The sequence below is a fragment of the Berghia stephanieae genome, chromosome 1 (genome assembly GCF_034508935.2).
Source record: "Berghia stephanieae isolate SIO BIC M18660-M18661 chromosome 1, UCSD_Bste_1.3, whole genome shotgun sequence".
Taxonomy (NCBI): Eukaryota; Metazoa; Mollusca; class Gastropoda; order Nudibranchia; family Aeolidiidae; genus Berghia; species Berghia stephanieae.
The window spans coordinates 103719735-103744587 of NC_088360.1; the positions used below are offsets into that span (position 1 = coordinate 103719735).

The following is a 24853-nucleotide window of genomic DNA, read 5'->3' on the forward strand; positions in this document are numbered from 1 at the left end:
ATTAAGGGTAATTCTATTACCCGTTGACTCAAAAAAGATTTGCCTAGATCTATGTTTATTTCCACAAAACACTAATATAATAAGTAAACAGATGACTGACTGTTCATAATAGCCTTTATTTTTCCGCAAATTTTGCAAATATTTATACACAGTATATAAAATATCAATATATATAGATATATATTGAACCTGCAATAATAATTCTCCACTAGTAGTAATGATAATAACATTATGAAAATGTTTCTGCTTGAAGCTCGAAGGAAAAAAATAATGATAAGTATTGAATTAACCTTAACCTGAACTACACCATTCACACATATCTCATTCGTACTTAGTGTTTTATTCATCGTGTTTTGTGGATAAAGGGGAAAACTGAAACGTCCACAGTATCTGTCTTTGGCCAATAAATCGAAGCTTACAATTGAATACTAACATAACATATCAAACACACAAAATGCAATCACGTTAATGTAAGAAATCAATCAACAGGTAGTCAGTGAAATGTGGGGTAAAATAACCAAACCTTCTAGAACCATGAAAATATAAAAAGTAAAAAAGCTATGAAAAATGAAATGATTATAAGAACTCTTTTGGTTAGGTTATTACAAACACACCGGAGTATTCATTGGACACAAATAATAATAATAATAATACAAATAATGTCTTTTTCTTATAGCGCCTCCTGTCAAAACCTCTAAGCCATGCTTTTAAAACGTTTTCACATGCTTGACACATTCAAACACATACACACACAAACACACACCTAAACAAGCTCGCTTGCCTGCGGCCAAGAAATTCGTTATATATGATGATGATGATACTATCTGTAAGTTCCACCAAGAAGTAAACAAGAATGTGAGCCCAGGACAAAGTACTAATATTATTAAAAAGTATCAAAAAATAAGTAAATCAGTAGAACTAAAAGGTGATTTGCAGATTTTTAAAAATTAACACGGCATAATATAAACATTCCCACAAGGAACCTTCACTCACTGACCACAATGATTAAGATGATGATGATTCTTTATTATGTCAACAATCATAAAATAAAATAAATCACAGGAATAATAAAAATCTAACTTTTGATTACTTACTTGAGTTGATAGCTGATTTTTCTTCGTTTAACACTTTAAATTTTGTTTAAGATAAGAAAGAATAGTACTGAGGTTTTGAGAGATTTTGATAAATTAACCTTTTGAATATTTAAACAAATTAAAATGTATTTATTAAGTTATTGCAAAATGAATCAATTCGTTTTAATGACCCCCCCCCCCCCCCCCCAGTAAAAGATGAAAATGAAAATTGTTATAATGACCCCCCCCCCCCCCCAAAAAAAAAAAAGAAAAGAAAAAAGAAACCCCAAAAAACATAAAACAAATAGTCGAGGAGAGCTGATTATAATAAATAATGTGAGAAATGACATGTCTTCAGATGTTTTTTTATATTCAAACTTACCAGCACCATTATATATCGTGAATGCATATGTATATAGGAAAAAAACATAACAAAGTCAATTAAATTGCTATATTGGGAAATTATATTCTACATCACCAATTTTAAATAAATCAAAACAAAGAATGGACTAGTCACCAATTCTATCTTAATGGAAATTTGATATTTTGTCTAGCCCTTGATATAAAAGTACCAAAAAAAAATGATATAATATTTCTCCATTTTGACATATTTTGACTTTATTCGTGTACAAAATAATGGTTTGAAAAAAGAATGCTGCCAAGAGCTAATGAATTACTATACATAAATATCTTTTGAAAACACAAACTTAAAAAAATACCATGAACATAGCTGACGTAACAAGTGATATAAAATAATAAACAAATTAATCTCTGTATAACTGGTGAATTATTTAGTTTATAATATAATGACAAAATATTAACACAAAAAACATATTGCACATGATTGATTATCAGAGCAGGCAACAAAAATCACATCGTCACAAACACTGGTCTCTCATCTCCATTTCACCACCTGAAAAAATAAGCATTAAAATAAAACCCAGCTTTTAATAAATATTTGAATAAGTCATGGTTATTGTTGCAACCTAAAAGTTTGTATACAAAGGATAAATTAAATGTAAATTGTTTGACTAAATTATGAAAATACAACTGTTTGATTCAAATATTCACGTACTAGCGTCAGTCGAACTAATTATTGAGCATAAATCAATACTGAAACTTTTTTATTTCACAATGACTATTCAGATTTATTGGTTTTTCTGAATTTTCCCCAGATTATTTAGCATGAAACAGAGTAAATCCTTTGCTACTTCCCTTAGGTCTATCACACAATATTTTCTGCCATATCTAACAGATCAAGCAAACAAATTGTTCACCACAGCGGTTAGAGGTAAAATCCAAACTCTTAATGAATTTGAACCCAGTTTGCTTGTGTATGAAATAAAAAACAAAACAAACCCCAAGCTTTTATATCTACTAAATGTGCTCATATTTCTTTACAAGGGGTCCCAAGCCAACAACAATGCTTAACATACATGATGAGACATAACGCCTGTCAGGCGATATTACAATTGTTTTCTGACAAAGACAACGCTGTTAATGGACAAGTAAGGTGAGGAAATGTGAGTAAAGAGCCTTTTCCAAGGACTCACTATGCACTGCTTTGAGCAGGACTCGAACCCAAGTCCTTCTGATCCAAAGGCAAGTGCCACAGAGCCGTACAAAAGTCTAGTATAGCCTTCTACTATTTGAAATACTGCAATCCCCCAGTAAAAAGAGAAAGAAATGTTAGACAAGCAGGAGAAAATGAGATCCATGAGGAATAATTGATGAGCTTTCAAAATGAAAAAAATATGTGACACTTACTGATCCATTCAACACATCATATGCATAAAGACCTTCTTTCGAATAACGATCTAACTGGGAAGCATAGTTTTCTAATGATGGCCTGTCTTTTAATGAGGCATAAGTCTGTAATGAAAGGACAGATGTTGAATAAATTCTTGTTCAAAAAGAAAAGTAAAACATTTGAATAAATGCAAAACCTAAGAAGTTCTTCAGAACCATAGGGCCCGTGGAGTCGAAGTTTATTCCGGTCTCTATAGCATTAAATGGACAATAACAATTCCTTGCCACTCTTTGAATATGACACTAGTCTATTGGAAAGTACTTTCTGCCAGGTGTAACAGATCCAGTTACTCAATCAATGCTAGCCGAAAGGGGGTCATAAAAAGTGAGTCTTTTAACAAATGAGCTATTCAGGCCCCTCTCCCCCTGAAAAAATCTGAGATAATAATATATGGTTTTTGTTTCATATTGCATGTTTACTTTCTGCCAGGTGTAACAGATCCAGTTACTCAATCACTGCTAGCTGAAAGGGGGTCATAAAAAAATCTCTATTTGTAGATAAAGTGAGTCTTTTAACAAATGAGCTATTCAGGACCCTCTCCCCCCTGAAAAAAATCTGAGATAATAATATATGGTTTTTATATAGCGCCTTACCCCGTACCCCATATATCAATAAGCTCGAAGCGCTTAACAGTAACGCGGCTACTTTCACTCAAACATACAACCACTCAAACATGCAATATGAAACATATGAAACAATATAATTCTACAGTGCTACATATTAAAAAGAAACGTTTTAAGATGCTTTTTTAAAAAGAAATCTGCAACATTACTGTCTCTGATATATCTTGGAAGGGAGTTCCAGATAAGGGGTGCAAAATATTCAAACACATTCTCGCTAAGTATCTATTAGATAAGGGGAAGAATGCTAACTTCTAATGAGGAACAAGCCATGATTTGAGATAACATAAATACAAAAACAAGTTACGTACATCAATCACAGTTTTATGACAATTGACTTTTTTGGCAAGGTTTAGTCTAGCTTCAGGATCATCCATCAGAGCTAAATACTTGTCTAAAATCTGAAAGCACAGGGAGAAAGAGGGTAAGTAAATCACTCAATAGTTCAAATCGCTATTGCAATTGCAATAGCACGATATTAACAAAATAATTGCAACAACTCTGTACTTTAAATGAAATAAAAACAAAACAAAAAAAAAACAAACAATGTGAAACATAATTTTTTTTTTTTTTAAGTTGTGCTTTTATACAACGCAATATCCATTAAACGTGCTCCAAGCGCTTTATAAGGGGTCCCTGACCAACAGCAACACTTAACATTTAGGACGTTAGTTGATATTACAATTTTTTTGCACAACAGAGACAATGTTGTTAATGGCCACATACTTATTTTACACCTAAGTACGGTGAGAGAATTTGAGTAAAGAGCTTTTTCCAAGGACTCAACTATGCGCTGAGCAAGACTCGAACCCAGGACCTTTTGATCCGAAAGCAAGTGACCTACCACAAGACCACATAGCATTAGCAAAACAAATATTTTAAAATACACTTGAGATTTGGTACTCTGCCTAATTACAACAAAAAACTTACTTATCAAAAGCAACAATAGATTTTCAGTTTAGTGCTGGAGTAATAAGAGCAATGATGGCATTTATCTGACCCCTACAAAAGAATCTACAAGTAAATTTTTTTTTTAAATAGTAAAAAGTTACAGGAAAAAAAGAAAAAACATCAATTTATAGCACAGCGTTGAATATTAATATCACTTATACATGCTTGAGTGAAGAGATGCATTTCTTAGTGATTTTTTAAACCAAATATAAGAATCACTGAAGTAACATCTTTATTAAGACGATTAAAATCCACTTACATCGGGTGGGGCATTATATTTGTTCAATATTCCTACAATCTTATCAAAGCCAATCACTGCCTTCAATTTGGTGCCACCAAACCATCCCTGAAAGATCAACAATTAAAATGAAATATGCATCCAATAACAAAATTCAAACATACAAAATATAATAATGAAAAGATGTGAGAGTAAAATGTCTTTTTCATTTGCAGGAAATTTTGATAAAATGACTAGATTTGAAAAGTGAATCAAAAGGAGATGGCAGATATGTTGGATCTTTTCATTTGTTTGTATACTCTCCTATTCCCCCCCCCCCCCTCTCTCTCTCTCTCTCTTTCTCTCTCCCTCTCTCTCTCTCCTTTCCTAACAACAAGGACTATTACAATAAGTGACGACGACGATGACAAAAACAACAACAGCAACAACAAAAGCCCACATGTTAAACCCATTTCTATATTGTTCTTTATATCCATGTCTATACTTTACCTTTGTAGTTAAACGTATTTCTATATTGTTCTTTTATAATATAATATATATCCATGTCTACTATACTTTACCTTTGTAGTTAAAACTGTTTCTATATCTCTCCACTGTCTTAATTTAGCCCTGGCTCCTATACATGTCCATATAAATTGCTTTTCAGATATCTGTAGGATGCAATATTCAATAATAATTACTATTATAACTGATAATAGCATGTTATGGTCAGAAACAAAAATTAATATCATCATCACCATCATCATCATCATCATTATTATTATCATCATCATCATCATCATCAGCTTGAGAACATGAGTTGAGTTTGGTGGATATTACTTGAACAATTTTTAGTTTGTGCAATCAAATCATTTAAACAAAAATCTAAGTGAAAATTAAATAGAGAGTAATTACATTGTGTCTTTTGCGAATGGCTGTTGGACTTCCTAAAGAGTTCTGGGAGAAGTAAAAAGAATAAAATGATTACAGAATTTGATTCTCCCCCCCCCCCCCCCCCCCAAATATATCTGTAAGTGTTAAACAGGAAGCGAGACCGTTAAGCACAGTAATTCCAAGAGATAATGAACAAAAATGAATATCGCAGCTTCGAAAAATACCCCCCAAAAAATGTTTCAGGATCAAAATCATTGTTCAGCCAATAAGATATGTTTTTTTTTTTGGTTCTTATTCAAAGCTGTTATATTCAGTTTTGTTCATTACTTTTTATAGTTCACAGCTTCCAGTAGCTTAGTATCGATTCTAATTCCAAGATGATAAAAACATTATAAACGAGATGTAAAAATCAAATCAAATTGTTAAAGAATCAATTTATAGTTTTCATTGCATGAAATGGGAATAAAAACAAATTAATGCAAAAATAATATTAACAACCCCCCCCCCCCCACCAATAAAAGTCGTTTAAGTAAATTTGCTACTGAACAATTTAGCAGATGATAAAAAGATATCTATGTCACATTAGAGGATCGCATTCCAAGTGGATCAATAGAAAATATGAGTTATCAGAAAAAAAAGAAATTATGGTTGGAAAAAAATCTCCCAAGAGAACATAAATAATCAAAAGAAGGGTTAATGTAGGATTGTATAGGTCTACTGGCAGATGGTCTAAATGGGTCATGTCATAAGAGAATATATAATATCTATATGTGATAATGAGATAAAAAAAAGCATTGGAAAATATGTGTCACACAATACTGTGATTTCTCTATTTTTAAAAAATGCTCATAAAGTGCGACAGATGAATACAATGGGTTAAAGGAAAGCCGATGAGCTTGTTGAGAACAAAGTTGTTAATTGTACAAACAACGTAACAGCTGTTATTATATTAATGGTGACCATTTAATGATGATGATGATGATGATGATGATGATGATGATGATGATGATGGTGATGATGATGATGACGACAATGATGATGATAATGATGTTGATGACAATGTTGATGATGATAATGTAGACATTTCAACAAAACATCAAAATGTCAAAAAGTATGTAATGTCGGCATTAGAATTTTGTAATCATGTAAAAAGTAGTTGAACCAATGTCAATAATAAATAACCACAATAACTGCAGTATGTGAATTTAACATGTCCACATATGTACCAATTTGGTATTGTCATTAGAATTCTGAATGCTTACCTCTGATAAGTCAAAATGGTACAAAGAACAATAATACAGAGTGGTGATAACAGACATGTCGACTAGTGACTGTTTACGGGGAAAATCTTTAAACAATACACTTTGGCCACTAGCCTCCAGCTTGGCATCAGAATCCTGATTGAAAAAAAATTTGAAAGATTAAAAATTGAAGCAATTATTACCCATGAGTTTAATACTACTTATGTAGATAGGCTTTACTAGTCACATTTTGTTCTCTAGATAAATGTACTTGTGCTTAGAGCTGATTTTTTTTAGGGAATAGGTGCTTTAGAAATAATTTTATTATCATCATCGTCATTACTATTATTATTATCATTATTATTATTATTATTATTATTATTATTATTATTAATATTATTATTATTACAAAGTCTATTATTGTTCAAACAAAATGTAAATAAAATTTCACATCAATCAATTCACCTATTATCTGGGTTATCATGTGCACATTTTAAGAAAATGCATAACTATGGGATAATATGTAAATTGCAAAGAAACCCAATAAGCACTACTTCTGCCAGTTACTAAATAAAAATTGTATCATATCACATCGTTTTAGAGTAATAGGCTTTTAACGCTCTTTGTAACTTTAATACAATGATAACATTTTTCAAAGTTAAATAATTAACCAACATTCATTGCAAATTTGACAATTTTCAGTCCATTACATTTCATTTCAAATTATTAAATATGTAACACACAAATAAATATATATACATATCATAATCAAGGATCGTAGTATAATTTTCCCTATCAACATTTGTTTGACATGTCAACTTTTCTAGATTTAAGATTGATTAATATACAAAATCCTAATAATATCCAATGTCATGGTACGTCGCATTCATTGTAATCAAATCTAATGTTAGTATGCTTCTTATCAAAGGCATTCTTAACACAACAAATGGAATTATAATTAGGTACCGTCAATTTAAATGAAACGAATCAAGAAACAGACATCGAACAAAAATTTTAATAAATTAAAACAAAACCAAAATTAGACCCAAGTTGCAATTTTATTTCAATTTTATGCATTTTCCCCTATAAAATGAAGTGATTTTACAAAACTCAATAAATTCAAGTTATCAAAATTGATTTTTTGCTGGTCTAAAATACATTTGAATAGGATTTTTTTTAAAAATGGCACTTGCTGCGAAATTTTCCTCTAACCTCTAAAATTACCACAGAGTAATTTGATAGTAATTAGTAATAAATTTATCATTTTATTCTATATCACATCCTCACCTCGATTGGTCTCTGTCGCTCCAGTAAGTCGATATATTCTTGAACCAAAGAGGAATGTAATGACAGCATTGGGTCTGCTTTGAAATGGCTCCTGTAATAAAATGGGAGTTGTAAAATGATTGCATATTGAACTGAAAAATTTAGTCATGTGAAAGTAAAAGTGAAAAGAATTTTAAAATTTTAATATCAGAACTTTAAAAACAAAAGAATAAAAATACTACTTTACTAAGTACAAAACCAAATCAAAGATACATTCAAATAATCACACATTGTGTGCTTGGGTTGAACAATTTTTTTAAGGTCTAGGAAACTGTATAAATATATCTATAATCAAATGACTTTCAACAGCAAAGGAAGGGGAGGAGGATGAGGAGGAGGAGGAAGATAAGATAAACAAAAAGGGGTTGCTCTGACCTTAGAGAATCATTCAATTTAGAAATTTTTAATTTGGAATCGTGTGTTGGCAGAGCTAGCTGGAATTTGAAAATCTGCAATGAAAAAAGGAAAATAATAAAAAAAAGGTATGAATCAATATAAATAATAAAACAGGTCTCATATGACATGGAAACCATTCGTTGCAAATCAGTGACATACCAAGGACTAGATGAATAAATATCAAATAGAATAACTTACTCGATATAAATGGAAAGTAGTGTACTGGTATCAGGAAAAAAACAAACAAATTATGCCTTTTGCGCCACGATATCATAAGATATCGTCGCCTGGGCATTTCACGAAGGAATATAGATAACTCATCAAACAAGATGTCTGATGTCAACAGGAATCACCCATGTTGTCCAAGTGAGCAAATTGGGGGTTAACAATCTTGCTCAAGGAAAAAAACGAAAGTGCCTGAAGCGGGGCTCGAACCAGTGTCATCCGGATCACAGTGCAATGCCTTAACCACTCGGCCACTTCGCAATAATAAATATAGAAAGCCAATGGGCAATGTGGCTCAGCAGTACGGTCTTCGCTTCGTACCCGAAAGGTACTGTGTTCGATTACCCGCTGCGCTGTGTGACTTGAGCAAGTCGCATTGCCCTAGCTCGATTTGAGCTGCTGCATTGCAGCTGATGCCTGGGTTATTCCAGTCTTCTCTTGGAATAGACCCTAGAAAAAATTTCCACTATGGGATGAATAAAGGGAATTTTATTTATTTCATTTTTAATTATTCATTTACCACAACATTTAAAAAATATTGATCATATCAATAGGATATCAAATAATGATCAAATTTAAAAGGGTTCAGGGACTCGAGTTAAATAAATCTTTTCAAACTATGACCTCTGTTGAATTTATTGATGGCTGCAAATATTTTCTAGCTTACACCAACTATCCACCTATTTCACTAAAAAACTAAAAGAAATTGTGAAATTAACTTACCGCAGCTTCCTCTGTTCTTCCAAGTAAACTGGAAAAAAAAAGAGCATCAAAATAAACAGAATAATTTTTAAATGTCTGAAAAAAGTATATTAATAATATTTAGAAACTCACACAGCCGTTTATTACACTAGAAATCTTTCACTTTAGTTTACTACCGCCTCACCCCCAATGGGAACGACCCACCGTCGATGACAGGGAGACCACCGTGTGGTTACGTCATAACAGATGTCCAGAACGTGAGAACTGGCCTATATTTATCCCTGCAGGTAGAATGCACCGCTTGGATTTCATTGTCAGTCAGGCTATAGGACAGATTTCGTAAAATCGTTCATTTTTACACTGCAATTGCTGACCATACACTTCTTTATATTTTTCTATTTTATATGGATATAACGGCCACATTTTTATCTTTAAGACGCAATTATTTTCATTGATATCAAGAAATGGTGAGTATACTTTATTCTTTCTTGAAAAATGTATATTTTTCTATTTAAAATTAACCTGAAAAATATTTTTAATTGTTTAAAAAATTCAAATTAATGTTATCTGAGTTTTGTTACCCTAACACATGATAGTAAATAAAAGAGTAATAATCTACTTTTAATATAGCATTTATTTCACCGATTTGTAATGACAGGTTTCTGCACAATGAATGTGTAAACACACCTTGTCTAATTCTTTGTTGGCTAACAAAATAGTCCTGTATTCAGACAAACTCCAGAGACATAAGAACACGAGTCCAAGTGTGATGATAACAGTGTTGTTGTTGTTGTTGTTGTTTTATGGTGATGATGATGATGATCTTGATGATGATAGCGCAGTAATAGTAGTAATCGTAGTAGTAGTAGTAGTAGTAGTAGTAGTAGTAGTATATACACACACACACACAAACGAGAGAGAGAGAGAGAGAGAGAGAGAGAGAGAGAGAGAGAGAGAGAGAGAGAGAGAGAGAGAGAGAGAGAGAGAGAGAGCGTGTGTGTGTGTGTGTATAAAACTCATGTACGCACATTTTTAGCACGGAACGATTTTTATTGCATTGAACTTTGAACCTAAAACTTTCACACGATTTGCCATCCGTCTTCACGATTCGCACCTTCCCTCGATATTCTTCTACATCGCCCGTTGATACAGTCAACCTCAAAAGCCCGGTGGACTGCCCTACAAGGCCGAACATTCGAGGGGCTATGTGATTTGAGTGGGAGGGGCTTATTTGACTTTGCCGATGACCGACTGGTGGACGATTGAAATTATAATTGTCTTTTTCAGCAGCCAATTGGGAATGGGTAATTGTAAACATCTGATTGGCACTCCATGGATAGAAAGCAGTTTGGATGTCATGGAATGAAATTGCTGGAGAGGTGGAGTAAATTTGAAATGAATTGAAAGTAATTTGGGGCGTTGTCTGGGTGTCAAATAAGACTCTCGCAGACCGGTGATAAATCAATTTTTTTGGCCGCAAATGCTACAGTAAACTTCTTTCTCTATCTTATTTTTGCTAAAAATATTTCAGAGTGGGTATATAGGCGGATTCCATTTTGAATAACGGGCATTTAGAACTATATTTTAAAGGAAAATTATTACGTTATTATTATTAGCAGGCATCTAAGCGATCACTATCGTATTATTACTAACAATCAATAATATTATTATAACTCTTATTATTACAATTCTTCTTATTATTATTATTATCATCATCATCATCACCATCATCATCATCATCATCATCATCATCATCATCATCATCATCATCATCATCATCATCATCATCATCATCATCATCATCATCATCCTCACCATCATCATCATCATCATCAATAATAACTAATGATTTTTTTTTTCTTTACTCAGATGAATGGTCATACTGAAAACAAGCATTGTCTCAATGCAAATGGACTCTGCCGAATAAGCTGTGAAAGGGCTCAAATGAGATATGTGGTTAAAAAACATTTCACGCAAACTGCTCCAGAATTAGCAAGTGAAGTTCCACCGGTGAAAAAAAAGAAAACAGAACGTTGGTTGATTAATTAGATGCTGTTTCTGTGACATGTAACAATCAGCTGTTTCTTACAATAATCGTGAGGTTTTACGTTTGTTAATAAAAAGTATAAAAATATGTTAAGATCTATACAAAGTTCAGAGGAATACTTATAACTTATTTTTACCTATGATTGTCAATTTATTTTGAAATAACAGTTCATTTTGATTATCTGATCATTAATCCTCTCCCCCCCCCCCCCCCCCCCCTTTCTCGTCCTTTTCAATGCGTTTATCACGATTTTTTATTGTCAAAAAATGGATATTATTATTATTATTATTATTATTATTATTATTATTATTATTATTATTATTATTATTATTATTAATAATAATATTGTTATTATTACAGTGGTGATCAAGAGTAAGATAAATACACTGATATTTTATGATTATTACTAGTATTAGTATTACATCGATATCACGTGTTTCAACAATGATTTACAATGATAATTTCTGTTATCCACGATGCTTCGGTTGTTCAATAAGCAGACCATTTTCAACAAATTTCCATTTTAAATAGTATTAGCTATCTGGTCGGCCTCCTTTTTTTTTGTCGCAGCACTGGAGAGAGAGAGAGAGAGAGAGAGAGAGAGAGAGAGAGAGAGAGAGAGAGAGAGAGAGAGAGAGAGAGAGAGAGAGAGAGAGAGAGAGAAAGAGAGAGAGTGTGTGTGTGTGTGTGTGTGTGTGTTTGTTGGTGTACATAAAACTAATTTATGCAACGTTTTACCACGAAATAATTTTCATTTTACCACCTCAGTTTGATCTCTCATCAGTTCTCTCTGACAATTGAACTTTGAACCTATAACTTTAACACAGCTACGTCATTCCATCTTCACGATTCGCACCTCATCGCGATATTCTTTTATGTTGACTCGTGGTAGTCAACGGGGTTGAGAGAAGAAGATAGATATTGAGTGACATCGTCAAAAGCGATGTGATCAAAGCTGGCGGATGGTTGTGTAACATCAAAGACCAGTGACTGGTCTACAAGGCCTATCATATTCGTGGGTATGTGTGATTTGAGTAGGAGGAGCTTTCTTGACTTTGCTGATGACAGACTGGTGGACAATTGAAATTAGAATTGTCCTTAATCAGCAGCCAATTGGAAATGGGCAATTGTAAAAAGCTGATTGGACGCTCCATGGAAAGAAAGCAGTTTGAGGGACATGGAAGGAAAGTGCCGGAGAGCTTGGAGTGGGGAGGAGTAAATTATATTGAATGAATGATAGTAATTTGGGGCGTTGGGAAGTTAAATAAAACTCTCGGAGGCGATGAGCCAATTCTTTGGCCGCAAATGATTCAGTAAAATTCTTTATTCTTTCTTTCTATTTTTAATTTCTTTCTGTCAGGGGGACATATAGGCGAATTCCATTTTTTTTAAAACGGGCATTTCGACAGCTATTTTAAAGAGAAATTATTGCGTTTTTCCAAACTTAGCAGGCGTTTAGGTGATAGCCACTATATTATTTTCATGAAAATGAGCATTATCATCATCATCATCATCATTATTATTATTATTATTATTATTATTATATAGTTTAGATCTATGCAAACGTCAAAGGAATGTGTATAACATATCTTTTCCTAAGAATTGTCAATTGCCATTACTAAAATCAGTTTGTTTTGATCATGTGATCAACAAACCCCTACAATTCGGTGATCACGCATTTTTTTTTATTGCTGTCAAAAAAGGATATTGCTGTACAGGTGAGCGGATATCTCAACAATGCTTCATTACAAAACGACTTTGATTATATATTTCTACTCTGTGAATATTGATTATTGCAGTATTTCTCATTTATTTGTATAAACTCAGATAACTATGTAATTTTTGATTATATCGTTTGAAGTAATTAAAATTTCGGACCCATTTTTATGGTTATTTCCTATAAAATCTAATCCCAAATGATCTACTAAAATTATATCAAATAAAAGTATGTAAATCACTAGTTAAGACTCTAAAATATCTTATTGCAACATCTAATAGCATCTTTACTACGTTACTTTGAACTTGAGAAAAAAATCATCAAAATAGGAAAAATTGCTCAGTCTCCCTTTCGGCACAGGCCGTGACTCGCCATCTGTTATGAACTAGCGTCCGGCAAAATTTACCTGTCGAACTAAAGTGAAAGCAGTAAACGGCTGTGCTCAATGAAACAGTTTCCCAAGAAAGTCCAATAGGATAAAAAAAAAAAATTCTTTCCACAATAATTCATTACCATTAACTAGTTTATATGAAGATTTTTTTTTTAATTAAGGAAAAAAAACAAAAACAATTATAAAAAAAAAAAACAACCTAATATCTATTATCTATGCAAGCTCTATAAATTACAATTATCAAAATTATCAAAGTTGTTTCCAATTTGTTTCTTGTAATAATAATTTCTAATTAGCGTTAAAGAGCTTAAACACCATTTTTAATGAAATGAACACAATCATCAAATGTGATATCCTTCAACTTACACTAGAGTTTCTATATATTCATTGAAATCATAGTGCTCTTTGAGATAATGTAGGTAATGATTAGCAGCCACCGGTCTCTGCTTTAGTTCTCTTGAAAAGATCTGAGAACTTGCTGTATTTTTCAAGAACAAAACTGCCTGTAAGTATATAATTTTAAAAAAAGAAAAAAAATAAAATAGTGAAAGTTTGGAACAGTGTCAAGTATGAAACAGAAAATGCTCCATCTCGGGATTGATTGATACAAAAGTAATGTTTCATAAAGAATTATTGAATTCCCGATATAAAAACGACTAATTTTAAATACACTGGTTATTCAAATGTCAATTAAATAAACCTTCCTGTTGTATGATATGATAGATTATGAATAATCTAAACACAATGACAAATTAACAAATGACGCTAAGTGAAGGGATCATAACTACTTTAAGTATAAACGATACAGTTGACTTTGCTTTAGTTCATAGCAACAAAAATCAACTTGTTGAATGTATTAGTGCAATAAAAAAATAATGAAAATGATGAAATTCTCACAGCAGTGATGGCATTCCCATCATGAGTTTTGACAGCTGAATCTAATAAATCTCTTTTGTCAGCAAGGGAACGATACAGCTCCAAAGAATACGGCTGTTGATTAAAAAAAACAAAAACAAAAAGAACATGCAACTTAAAATAAAAAATAGATGATTTCAGTGTAATTATAACATGGTGAAGTCTATTTTAAGAAAAAGTAACAACAGTGATTATCATATCGCTATATGCTTAAAATTAAGCTTTTGAATGAACAAAACCATCAAATGTGACATCACTTAATTCGCCCCGAGGAAAAATTTGTCTTTGCAGTCTGTCTTGAGATAAGATCAGAGACAACACAGGTTCATTGCAAAGTGAGAAATGGGGGCTAAATTTCTGGCTCAGTGAAAAAAACTAGATGTCGACAACTAGGCCAGAACCCGTGACCTTCAGGTGAAAGTGTAATGCCCTACCCCTCAGCCATCTCTCCCCTATAAATGGGGTATTGATGTAATTATACAATGATTTATGTCAACAATATTTGTAGTATTAAACAAAGGCCAAAGAATCTTTTTCACATTGAAACAAATCTAACACCCTATTATACATAAATTAAAATGAAAACATTTACCTCGCCTTTCATAATTCTTCTCAGAGTGTCTTGGACAGGTAGTTTAACCCATCGATCACGCTTTGCACTCTGGAAAATAACAAATCATAATGGCATTTATCATCAGTTGCACAAGAGAGTATATTTCTATTTTAAAAAATTATAATATTACATAAGGTGACAACACATGACTAACTGACATCATATTCAATAAATGTATTCGTATTAGTACACTTTTAATCTATTCTTTGAGCATTCAAATACTTTTCAACTACCTTTGGAACAATCAGTGTCTTAAAGAAAAAAACATCAATCGTAAAGGCAAAATGAAACATTGGTGAATAGGAAAATCCCCCCCCCCCCCTCCCCAAAAAAACAAATATATATATAACCCCTGAAAAACCAAAAGCAATTTCAGGTAATTGAGTAAATATCGATAATAAAAATTCCAATATTTGTATTATGACAAATTAAACTTTACCCGAAGAGATTTCTTTAAGGACTGGATATCCTGTTGCATTTTAGTGATATCAGCAGCCGACATTTGTTTTCTGTCCACATCAATAGCTGGTAATTAAAATAATTAAAAAAAAAAAAAGATCATGAACAATGGAATTAAGTTAAATAAAATTAAGCATTGCATATCAAAACAATTTGATAGGCATAATTGTGACTCTTATCTATAATAAAATATTTACATAATTTTGAGATTTTAAATTAAAGACTATTTCAAAATGTTTAACTTCACATATGCCACCATCAAGTTTATTTAAAGAGAAGGTCAATAAAAAAAAACACTTAAAGAAAAAGCTTAAATCTAAAAATGTATTGAATAAAAATGAATATAACAGCTTCAAAAAGAAAAAAAAATATACTTAGTATGGAATGTTTCCAGCTCAAATCCCTTCCTCAACCAAGAATTAAAACAGTTAAAACTGCAATACCTCACGTTAAATCCATATACCTATATGAGATAAAATTTCTCAGCATTTCCATTTAAGAAAAACGAAGGCAGGAAAGTCCACAATGTTCCGTGGTGAGTATTTTGTTTTTTTAGAAGCTGTTATATTCTTTTTTGTTCAATATTTATTTCCAGTCCATAGTTTATATCAGCGTAGTATTCACTTTGACAACATTCAAAAAGTTGAATTCACTCATCATATCTGTAAACAATTATACTAAACCGTCATTTGGTATTATAAATTGTGAGACCACTCACCATCATCAAGGTCAGCTAAACTGAAATTGGAAGAGTTCAAACTAGTCATAGAACTTTTTTTATCTGCTTCCCTCAACTCCTTGAAGGCTGGTTTCATTTCATCATGACCTTTATGCTTTGTTACATGATCTGATATAGGGGTTGGGGTTTGTAAGGAGTGGTAAGGGGATAAGCCATGTGGTTAAACTGTACGATTACTATGTATCAATCATGAGAATGACGTGATAATTAAAAGATTCCTGATTTGTTTCATAAAAATATCTTAGTGTGATTATATAAAGATTGATTTGTCATCTTTCACTTACTCAAAAAGTAATGTATTTCATGTCGTTGAATAATAAAATAATATTCTTGCAAATATGGTGATAGACTAAGATCAGTTTTAGATGAAATATTTTCTGCGGGCTAAGCTTTAAACGTTCTTGATTCCTTCAAGATAAATATTCTGGTAACAATATCAGACACCTATGCAAATCAAAGAGTTCATGAGCAAAGTAATGGAAACTATGGAAAAAAGATGGAGGGAAATAAAATGGCAATTATATTGTTTATTTAATATAAACACGACAACTGGTATATTGATTTTACTCGAAATGGTAACTATTTGCTAAAATGATGTATAATGCTTATAATTCTTTCAAAATGACTGACTGTATATCCTTTTAAAATTTCATTTGAATTTGTCAGGGTCAGACAAAGAGAGTAGGCATTTTTATAGACAGCAAACAGTAGGCAAAGGAAAGGGTGGAAACACATTTATTCTTCTTCTTTATCAAATGACTTATTGCTTATTAAAAATGTCACAGCTTTCAGTGATTTCAAAAACAGTGTAAGGTTATATTTTACATCTGATTCGTAAAATAATATATTTCAATGGAATATAAAGAGAGCAATGATCATATACACTGTTTGATAATCTTGAATTGAAATTTGCTTTTGCAGCTGTGACAAAAAAACAATAATCACAGTGATAAAGCAATCATGTTTTTCATTTAATTGAGAAAAAGCAGTTGCAAGTGTGTTCAGCGAAAGGGAATAGGATGCACAAATATATGAAGACCTTGGAATATCACAATTCTAACTACAAACATGATAAGACTTAAAGCTTGACGGGAGGTATTCAGCAGAAATCAATTTCCAACATGTTTAAGTCATGACAAAAAAAAAAAAAGTTGTTAAACTTATTAGAACTTAAAGATTTTAAAGAATCAATATCTGAATCAAATTGAAACGATAACAAAAAATAAAGTCTGATTAAACTATCTACAACTAGGCTAATGAAAGAAAATTATTGAACAAATTAAAAAAGTTAAGTCTTAATAATTAAAACATAAAGCAAAATAGAATACTAGGAATTCGATTGGTAAATCTCCTACATCTCACAGGAGGACGAATCCTTACATAAATTTAATCAAGAGAATTTTAAGAGTTAAAATATTAAGCAAAATAGAATACCAATAGTTAAACTGTTGGATCTGTTATGACTATACACAGCTGCATTAGCGTATCCGCCATGCATTGATAAACTCTTGGGCATGGAGGATGGAGTTGGATTGATGGATATGCGGGGTGCAGATGGTACTGCTAGGTTTGAAATGTCAGGCATGGGTGGCTTGGTGGACTTTGACCATTCATTGTCTTTGATAAAAAAGGAGAAAAAATATATGGTGAAAAGAAAATTCCCATATTTATTCACATTTCAATAATGATAATAATAATAATAATAATAATAATAATAATAATAATAATAATAATAATAATAATAATAATAATATAATAATAATAGTAATAATAATAATAATAACATGATAATAATTATAAAAACAATAATAATAATAATAATATCAATAATAACATCAATAATATAAACAGCAATTATACAATGTATGTGTTGAACCTCTTAGAAATGATAAAAAAGGGCTCAGGTTATTTTTAATCTTAAAACACCTTTTAAATGTCTGGTTCGATGTACATTGATAGTATCAAAAACATAATTGAAATATTTTGAATGAATATTGAAAGAGGAAGTAAACATATTTATAATCAACTTTAAAACCTTATATGGTTTGACTGGAATGGGCAACCCATCATTTTATATATTTAATTTTAAAGATGGTGAAGCATGTAAAACAAAAATGTGAAAAGTTGACCGAGTCCGTGCAATGATCTTATTTCACCTAAATATTTTATGAAATCAAAGAAAAAGGGCTGGCTCATACTTATAGCAATGTGTGAAACTGGCGCAAGGAAAACAATAAAAATCAAATGTGAAACAATTTGAACCTAATGCATGATAATCAATAGTTTTAATAGCAAGAAAGGCTTAAGGCCTATCATAACTATCTATGGTGTCAAACTATCATTTCCTTTTCATTGTAGTAACTAAAAACATTTGGGTAACCCCTTGTAAATTTTCAAAAGTCACAATCGTCTATTTTTACCCAAATCCTTTTATATATGATCATAAATGAATGATTCGAAGTAATGTACAAAAATAATTATAACAGCTTAAAAAAATAACAAAATAATAAGCAGGTAGTGTATCAGGCTCAAAACCCTCCTTCAGTTTTTGTTATTGAATGCAGAAGGGATTTGAGCCTGAAATTTTCTTATTTGGTATTTCATTCTTTTTTTAAATTCATTTTTATACATTACTTTTTATTTTACATATGACAGCCTCTAGCACACGGCGTCTAAACTGCACTATAAATCTGACCGTTTAGTTTCCCGCTGTTCCGAGCGCCGACGTAACCTCACCCGACAGGTAACCGGGGTCAACAGCGGTCAGCCGATATCAATTCCCAGAACGTAGATTTGACGTGCATTGGGTGATACCAATGGATGATTTCCGTACCAATTAACCTCACGATCTTCGTGACGATGCAATTCCACCCAAAATGCAAAGAATTCTCGCAGACCTACTCTTTCCATCGGTCCAATTTTTATTTCAATATCTCCAGTACTTATTCCACAAGCCGTGATTCAAATTCGCCTATTTTTCTATAACATTTAAATAAAATTACTTGTAATTACCTCAGGATTCTAAAAAAACGTTGCTATAAACTTCATATTTTTTTGGGTGTGATTCACAAGGCACAAGTTTAACTACGAAATGAGGTAAGTTTCATTTACTCTTCAGTTTTCATTATTTTGTAATGATTATTTTTCCGCGGTAGGTCAGGTAATAATGATATTACCTCTTTAGCCTTGTTCTTGAAACGTATATTTCGCTGCGATTTTATTGTTAATTATATTTTTATTTTTTATTTTTTTCAATGATGAGTTAATTTGATTTTTAAATTGCATAATTTGAATTATCTTGCTAATGTTTAATTTTAAATGAAATTGTGTGTTGGGCCTCAACTTAGCTCAACTGCTTGTTAGAATTTTCCTGCCACCCCCCCCCCCCCCTTTCTTTCACCAAATTGGGTGAAGTATTTGGTTTTTCTTTTTCCAAATTTTATGTACGCTGTTATGTATGCATGGATATGAGAAGTAATACAGATTGTATTAAAACTCATTTTATTCATTAATTCACTATATCATTGCTTACATCGCTCAGTCAATTTTGAATTTTCTCTTACAGCATGGACCACACAATTGCAAGTCATAACCAAGCAGTGAATTCATTATGTAGGACATGTGGTACGATTTGTTTAACACAGAAATAGAAACGTGCCCGCAAGAAACAATTTAAATGTTCAAATTATTCTAATGACATTCTTTTAGTCTATGGGACTGACACGGCATTGGACAAGCAAGGAGCACACTCATAATTTATGTGTAAAAAGTACACATTATAAAGCACATTGAACACACGACTCATTAGCTTCTTTGTATTTTCTCATTGCCAAGACGCTAATAATAAATAAATCAACCTTGAAACGGGCTGCACTTGCATGTTTGATATCGACAGAGTAGAATATAACAACAAACTCCAAAACGCAGGAGAGACTTTCAAATCTCATGCACGAGCCACTCACCCTCAGGGATGGTCCTATTGCCTCTGAATTGGACAGAATACCGCATTACACAACAGGCTTACCACAGCAGGTCATTCATTGGCAACCACTGCCACAAATACTTACAAGAAAAAGTCTACACTTACAATTATCCAACAAACAAAGAACTGCACCCACGACCCACTCATCATTGACGACGCATGCAGTATTGGATTAATTTTCGACAATATAAACAAGGCCTATAGTCATGTGCACAACTTTATATCACACACAAAATCGATCAAAGCAGACACAATCCAATATATTCAAAGTGCAATAAAACATTACACGGATACATACAGAAAATATTTTCCAAACAAAATAATCCCAAAACACCTCCTTGAGTACCACTGCATACCACACATCACTCAATATAAGTTTAGACTTAGACTTCTTGGAGAACAAGGCACAGTGAGCTGTCACCAAACAACAGCAAAATTGGAAGAAAAGAGCATCCGGTATTATCAATGATATGAATAAAATGCGATTTGTCATCAAACGCAATGCAGTTAAAGACCAGCCCCAAACTACACTGACGAGTTTGAATGCTCGTAGCGGATATATTTTTGTTGAGGAAAAATACGTTTTTTGTGAGGAGAAGTATCTACATCTTGTCTTTATAATACATAAAATTCAGACAAATCCATAGCAACGTTTTTTTTTCTCTAATTTTTGAAATGTTGCACCCGCTATATTTTTTGTGTAATTTGTTACCGTTCATTGATAACTTATATTGAGAAATCTAGTAATACTATGAAAAAATAAAAAACACACAGTAAAAGTAGAAAATATAAACTTTTATACCAAGTAGTGATATTTCAACTCATTCAATATGGGTGTCTAACAGACAATAAAACAAAACATTGTTAAATTGAGTGAAACGGCAATCCCCGTTAGGTAAATTCCTCTCGGTGATTGACCGCTCACCGTGACCGGGTCAGCAGGTGTCAGGAACGGGATACCGTCTCAACTAAACTGTTGTCGTTGTGTACGCTGTGAGCAGTGTAGTATTTACTTTGATAAGAAAAATTCGTTTCAACAAATAATGGGGCAATGACTGTCTTTATTTTATCTTCACAAAGGATCGTGGACTGGAAGGGTAGTGAGGGATTTCAAAGTTGGAAAGACATATCATGGTGCATTGCAGTTGACTTACTATGCTTTACACTGGGAGTCCCATCCCAGTTGATTTCATCATCGTCGTCGTCATCATGACCTTGTGTAGAATATTGAATTATGGTTTTAGCAGCATCAACACTAATCTGAAATATGAAAGACAATTAAAACAGGATTTTCAACATCAAAACATCAAAACAAGTTCTTTAAGTATCAAATCAGTGGTCATTTCATATTAAAAACGTAATTCTTCATCAAGTAAAAAAAAAATTACACACTGTTAAATTGGAAAGATACTGCTCAGGGCCAATCATCCTGACTAAACAAGATCCCATCTAACTGGTAAATTTACCTTACAAATTCTCTTTGAGTAAGGGAACAAGGACAAATATTTAAAACCCATGTCACATTTCCTAAGGCTACCTACAGGCAATACAGGCACAACTGCTACTGCATTTGTCTGAAGTGTCAAAAAATCATATTCCATAATTCTAGTCTCAAAATGAACATGCAGAACATACAAGACATTAAATCTAAAAAAATGTGTGGACTGCCATGAATCAATTAATTTATAATAAGTCTCCAACTTGATTATAACTCCTTTTCCCCAGAGAGACATCAGGTGTAAACCTCAGCTTTCATCAGTTTTAACTGGAGTGAAAATCTACAATTTAGGTATCCAATTGACCTTTTATTTGATCATGAGCGAGTTATTGTTAGAAATTAATGCTCATATCATCATACAGCTCATACGAAAAACTGCTTTATTTAAGACTTAAAGTAATGTTTTGGTTTTTTTTAATTATCCTAATTACTGATATCACTGTCCTGACTGGAACTTTTTTACCAATTAAATCCCTCAAACCCAACCTTCTGCTTCTGTAATGTCTGCTCTCTCTAGAAGATGTCGGCACTTTTCAAAAATTGAAATAAATATACTCAATTGCTGAATCTAAAATAAAATTGACATGAACAAAGTTTTATACAACCACCACTGCCATGAAAAAAATTAAAAGATTAAGCCTTAATAATGCACATGTGATTCTTCACAGAATGTAAATAAATATATTTTTAAAAAGTAAAAGTAAAAAGTAATTTAAAGCAGAATTGTTTTATTAATACAGTAACTCTCTCTGACATTCACAGCTTTACTCATATTAGGAGACAAAGAAATTTCAATATTAAACTGGAGTTTCGATAATTTGGTCTCACATCATCATCAAATATGTTGATTCTGTTCTTTGAGGGCTTTTTAACATCATCAAAACTTCCTGATTTGCTTGCCATGATCGCCAATTCTCAATTCTGAAAACAAACAAAAAAGTAGAATTGATAAAATGCTTAAATGGGGATGGGGAGGGGCGAATATTAAGATAAATTTTTTATGCACAATTCAGCGTAATTATAACATGAACTTGCACACCTGGCAACAATGAACGAGTGTCCAATTTTTTACCCTAAATTTTACAAATAATAAGAAATCTATTTTCGAAATGTTATTTGATTTTCTTAATTTATGTCTTTTTACTAAAAGTATGTACACGTAACAAACTAGGAGTTAGCAGAGTGCAGTAAAAGTGCTGTGACTGAGGATTAACTCATTGACGACCAGTCAGACAAATACGTCTGACAGGTTAAGTCATGCTGTCACTAAGCCTTTCTAATTGATATAAAAGTGATAAGTAAATGAATATTGAACATTTGTTTATTTTTCAAAAAGTGTAATTTTTATCCTCAATTACATAAATTGAACTACTTTCGGTAATTTCATTTACTAATTTCAAGAGCCTAAATTTGACTGACTGCAAAAAATGGAATCCTTGAAGCAAAGTTATAGTCTTATTGAAGTATTGCTATGGAAAACGGTTCAGATATTGAAAACGACATAATTATAATTCACTTTTTCAGACGAATAAGAGAGTTATAAAGAAGAAGACAGATATACTGCCCCTCTTATGAATGGATTTGAAGTGGACAGTGCGTGATGATAACAAGTGCAAAAGTGTTGTTAAACAATAACAGCTTAAAAGCTTAAGTATGTGATTTATTCATATAAAAGATTATTTTAAAGCAAACCTATGATCTACATCTTCTAAATGCAACCCCCCCCCCAAAAAAAAAAAACAACAAAAAAACAAACAAACCCAACAAAAGCAAACATCTTTAATTTATATAAATAATGTAGGGAACAGAAGATTTTGGAACGAGGAGAAATTGAAAGTGGGAGAGGTGTCAATAAATATTGTTGACAAGGTAAAAAATCTTGGAGCATTCTTAGATTCGGAATTGTCAATGAACCATCAAATTATTAAGACAATGATCCAATCATTGATATATCAATTGAAAAAAATTGGATCTATTCGTCAGTTCCTTTCTGAGAATGTTACCAAGAAACTTGTGGTTTCTCTTTTATTTTCAGAGCTGGATTACCACAAGGGTTTCACATGGGCCATAACAGCATCTTTAATGATTTCACTGACCCTCCGGCCAAGTGGGCCCATGGAGAAAAAAGGCAGAGGACCTTGAAATTCTATATGGACTCTACATGTATACAAATAAATAAACGTCAAATAAATAGATTCAAATTAAAAACCTCTCAGAGCAATTTTAACAGAATAAAATAGAAAAGAATTCCCTTTATTCTTCCTCATGGAGAAATTTGTCTTAGGCTTTAGGGTCTATTCCAAGTGGATACTGAATTAACTCAAGTGTTAACCGCAGTGCAGCCTGCAAAGTGAGCTAGGGCGAAGTAACTTGCTAAAGGTGGCCACACAGAGCGATAGTCGAACTACGAAGTGGCAATTCGGACTCGAGTCTGAATAGTCTCCCATGGCTATTTGGACTCAAATTTCAAAATGAGTAGGCAGTGAAACAGTGCGGCAGTGGGCAGAGGGTGGGACTGATCAAGAAACAGAAAAAGAGTTCAGAAGAAATTCTGTTTTGCTCACATCAGACTGACTCAGCTCATAACTCCTGATTCGGACAGTAGAAGGAGTGTAGCCTGTCTAACATTATCATCAGAATAATATGTTAATTAAAAAAATAATTGTCCTGACTTCGTTTGGACATCGTGTTGTGTTGTTATCAAAGCTTTTCCTTTTTCCCTTTCCTTTATTCTGCAGTTACTTTAACTGACTTTTGTTACTTTTGAAGAGTCTCTTTTCTTTTTAATTTCTAACTGGACTTCCAATTGATCAATGATTTCGTCTTTCTTATCAATTAAGGCGGGTTTAGACTATGTGTTGGTAGTTACTATAGTTGTTATTTTGATTTGCATTAATTCTATCTAATTATCAATATTTAAAATATATTTTTAAAAAAATATATACTGCCATGGAAGACTAATCAGACTGAGTCCAAATAACCTGTTGATTGCAAAAGCTCATTGGAATTTGAGTCCGAATAGCCACGGGAGACAATT

General features: G+C 32.2%; 1 protein-coding gene across 3 annotated transcripts in view; it reads right to left on the bottom strand.

The window, feature by feature from the left end:
• Positions 1-1323: 1323 nt before the first annotated feature.
• Positions 1324-24853, bottom strand: part of LOC144962625 (spermatogenesis-defective protein 39 homolog) — a 24287-nt gene continuing 757 nt past the window's right edge. The window contains exons 2-19 of one of the 3 annotated variants that reach the window (XM_078895717.1): positions 22645-22737; positions 21473-21578; positions 17771-17953; positions 16316-16444; positions 15578-15663; positions 15118-15186; positions 14508-14600; positions 13977-14113; positions 9477-9504; positions 8508-8581; positions 8094-8184; positions 6828-6962; positions 5587-5628; positions 5253-5342; positions 4714-4800; positions 3815-3904; positions 2841-2945; positions 1324-1986 (exon numbers count right to left, since the gene is read on the bottom strand). In XM_078895717.1, the coding sequence (XP_078751843.1) occupies positions 1969-1986; positions 2841-2945; positions 3815-3904; positions 4714-4800; positions 5253-5342; positions 5587-5628; positions 6828-6962; positions 8094-8184; positions 8508-8581; positions 9477-9504; positions 13977-14113; positions 14508-14600; positions 15118-15186; positions 15578-15663; positions 16316-16444; positions 17771-17953; positions 21473-21578; positions 22645-22719 (1638 nt within the window). In that variant the 5' untranslated portion in view covers positions 22720-22737 and the 3' untranslated portion in view covers positions 1324-1968. The remainder of the gene's footprint in view (positions 1987-2840; positions 2946-3814; positions 3905-4713; positions 4801-5252; positions 5343-5586; positions 5629-6827; positions 6963-8093; positions 8185-8507; positions 8582-9476; positions 9505-13976; positions 14114-14507; positions 14601-15117; positions 15187-15577; positions 15664-16315; positions 16445-17770; positions 17954-21472; positions 21579-22644; positions 22738-24853) is intronic. The other 2 variants (XM_078895718.1, XM_078895719.1) reach the window with 2 other exon arrangements.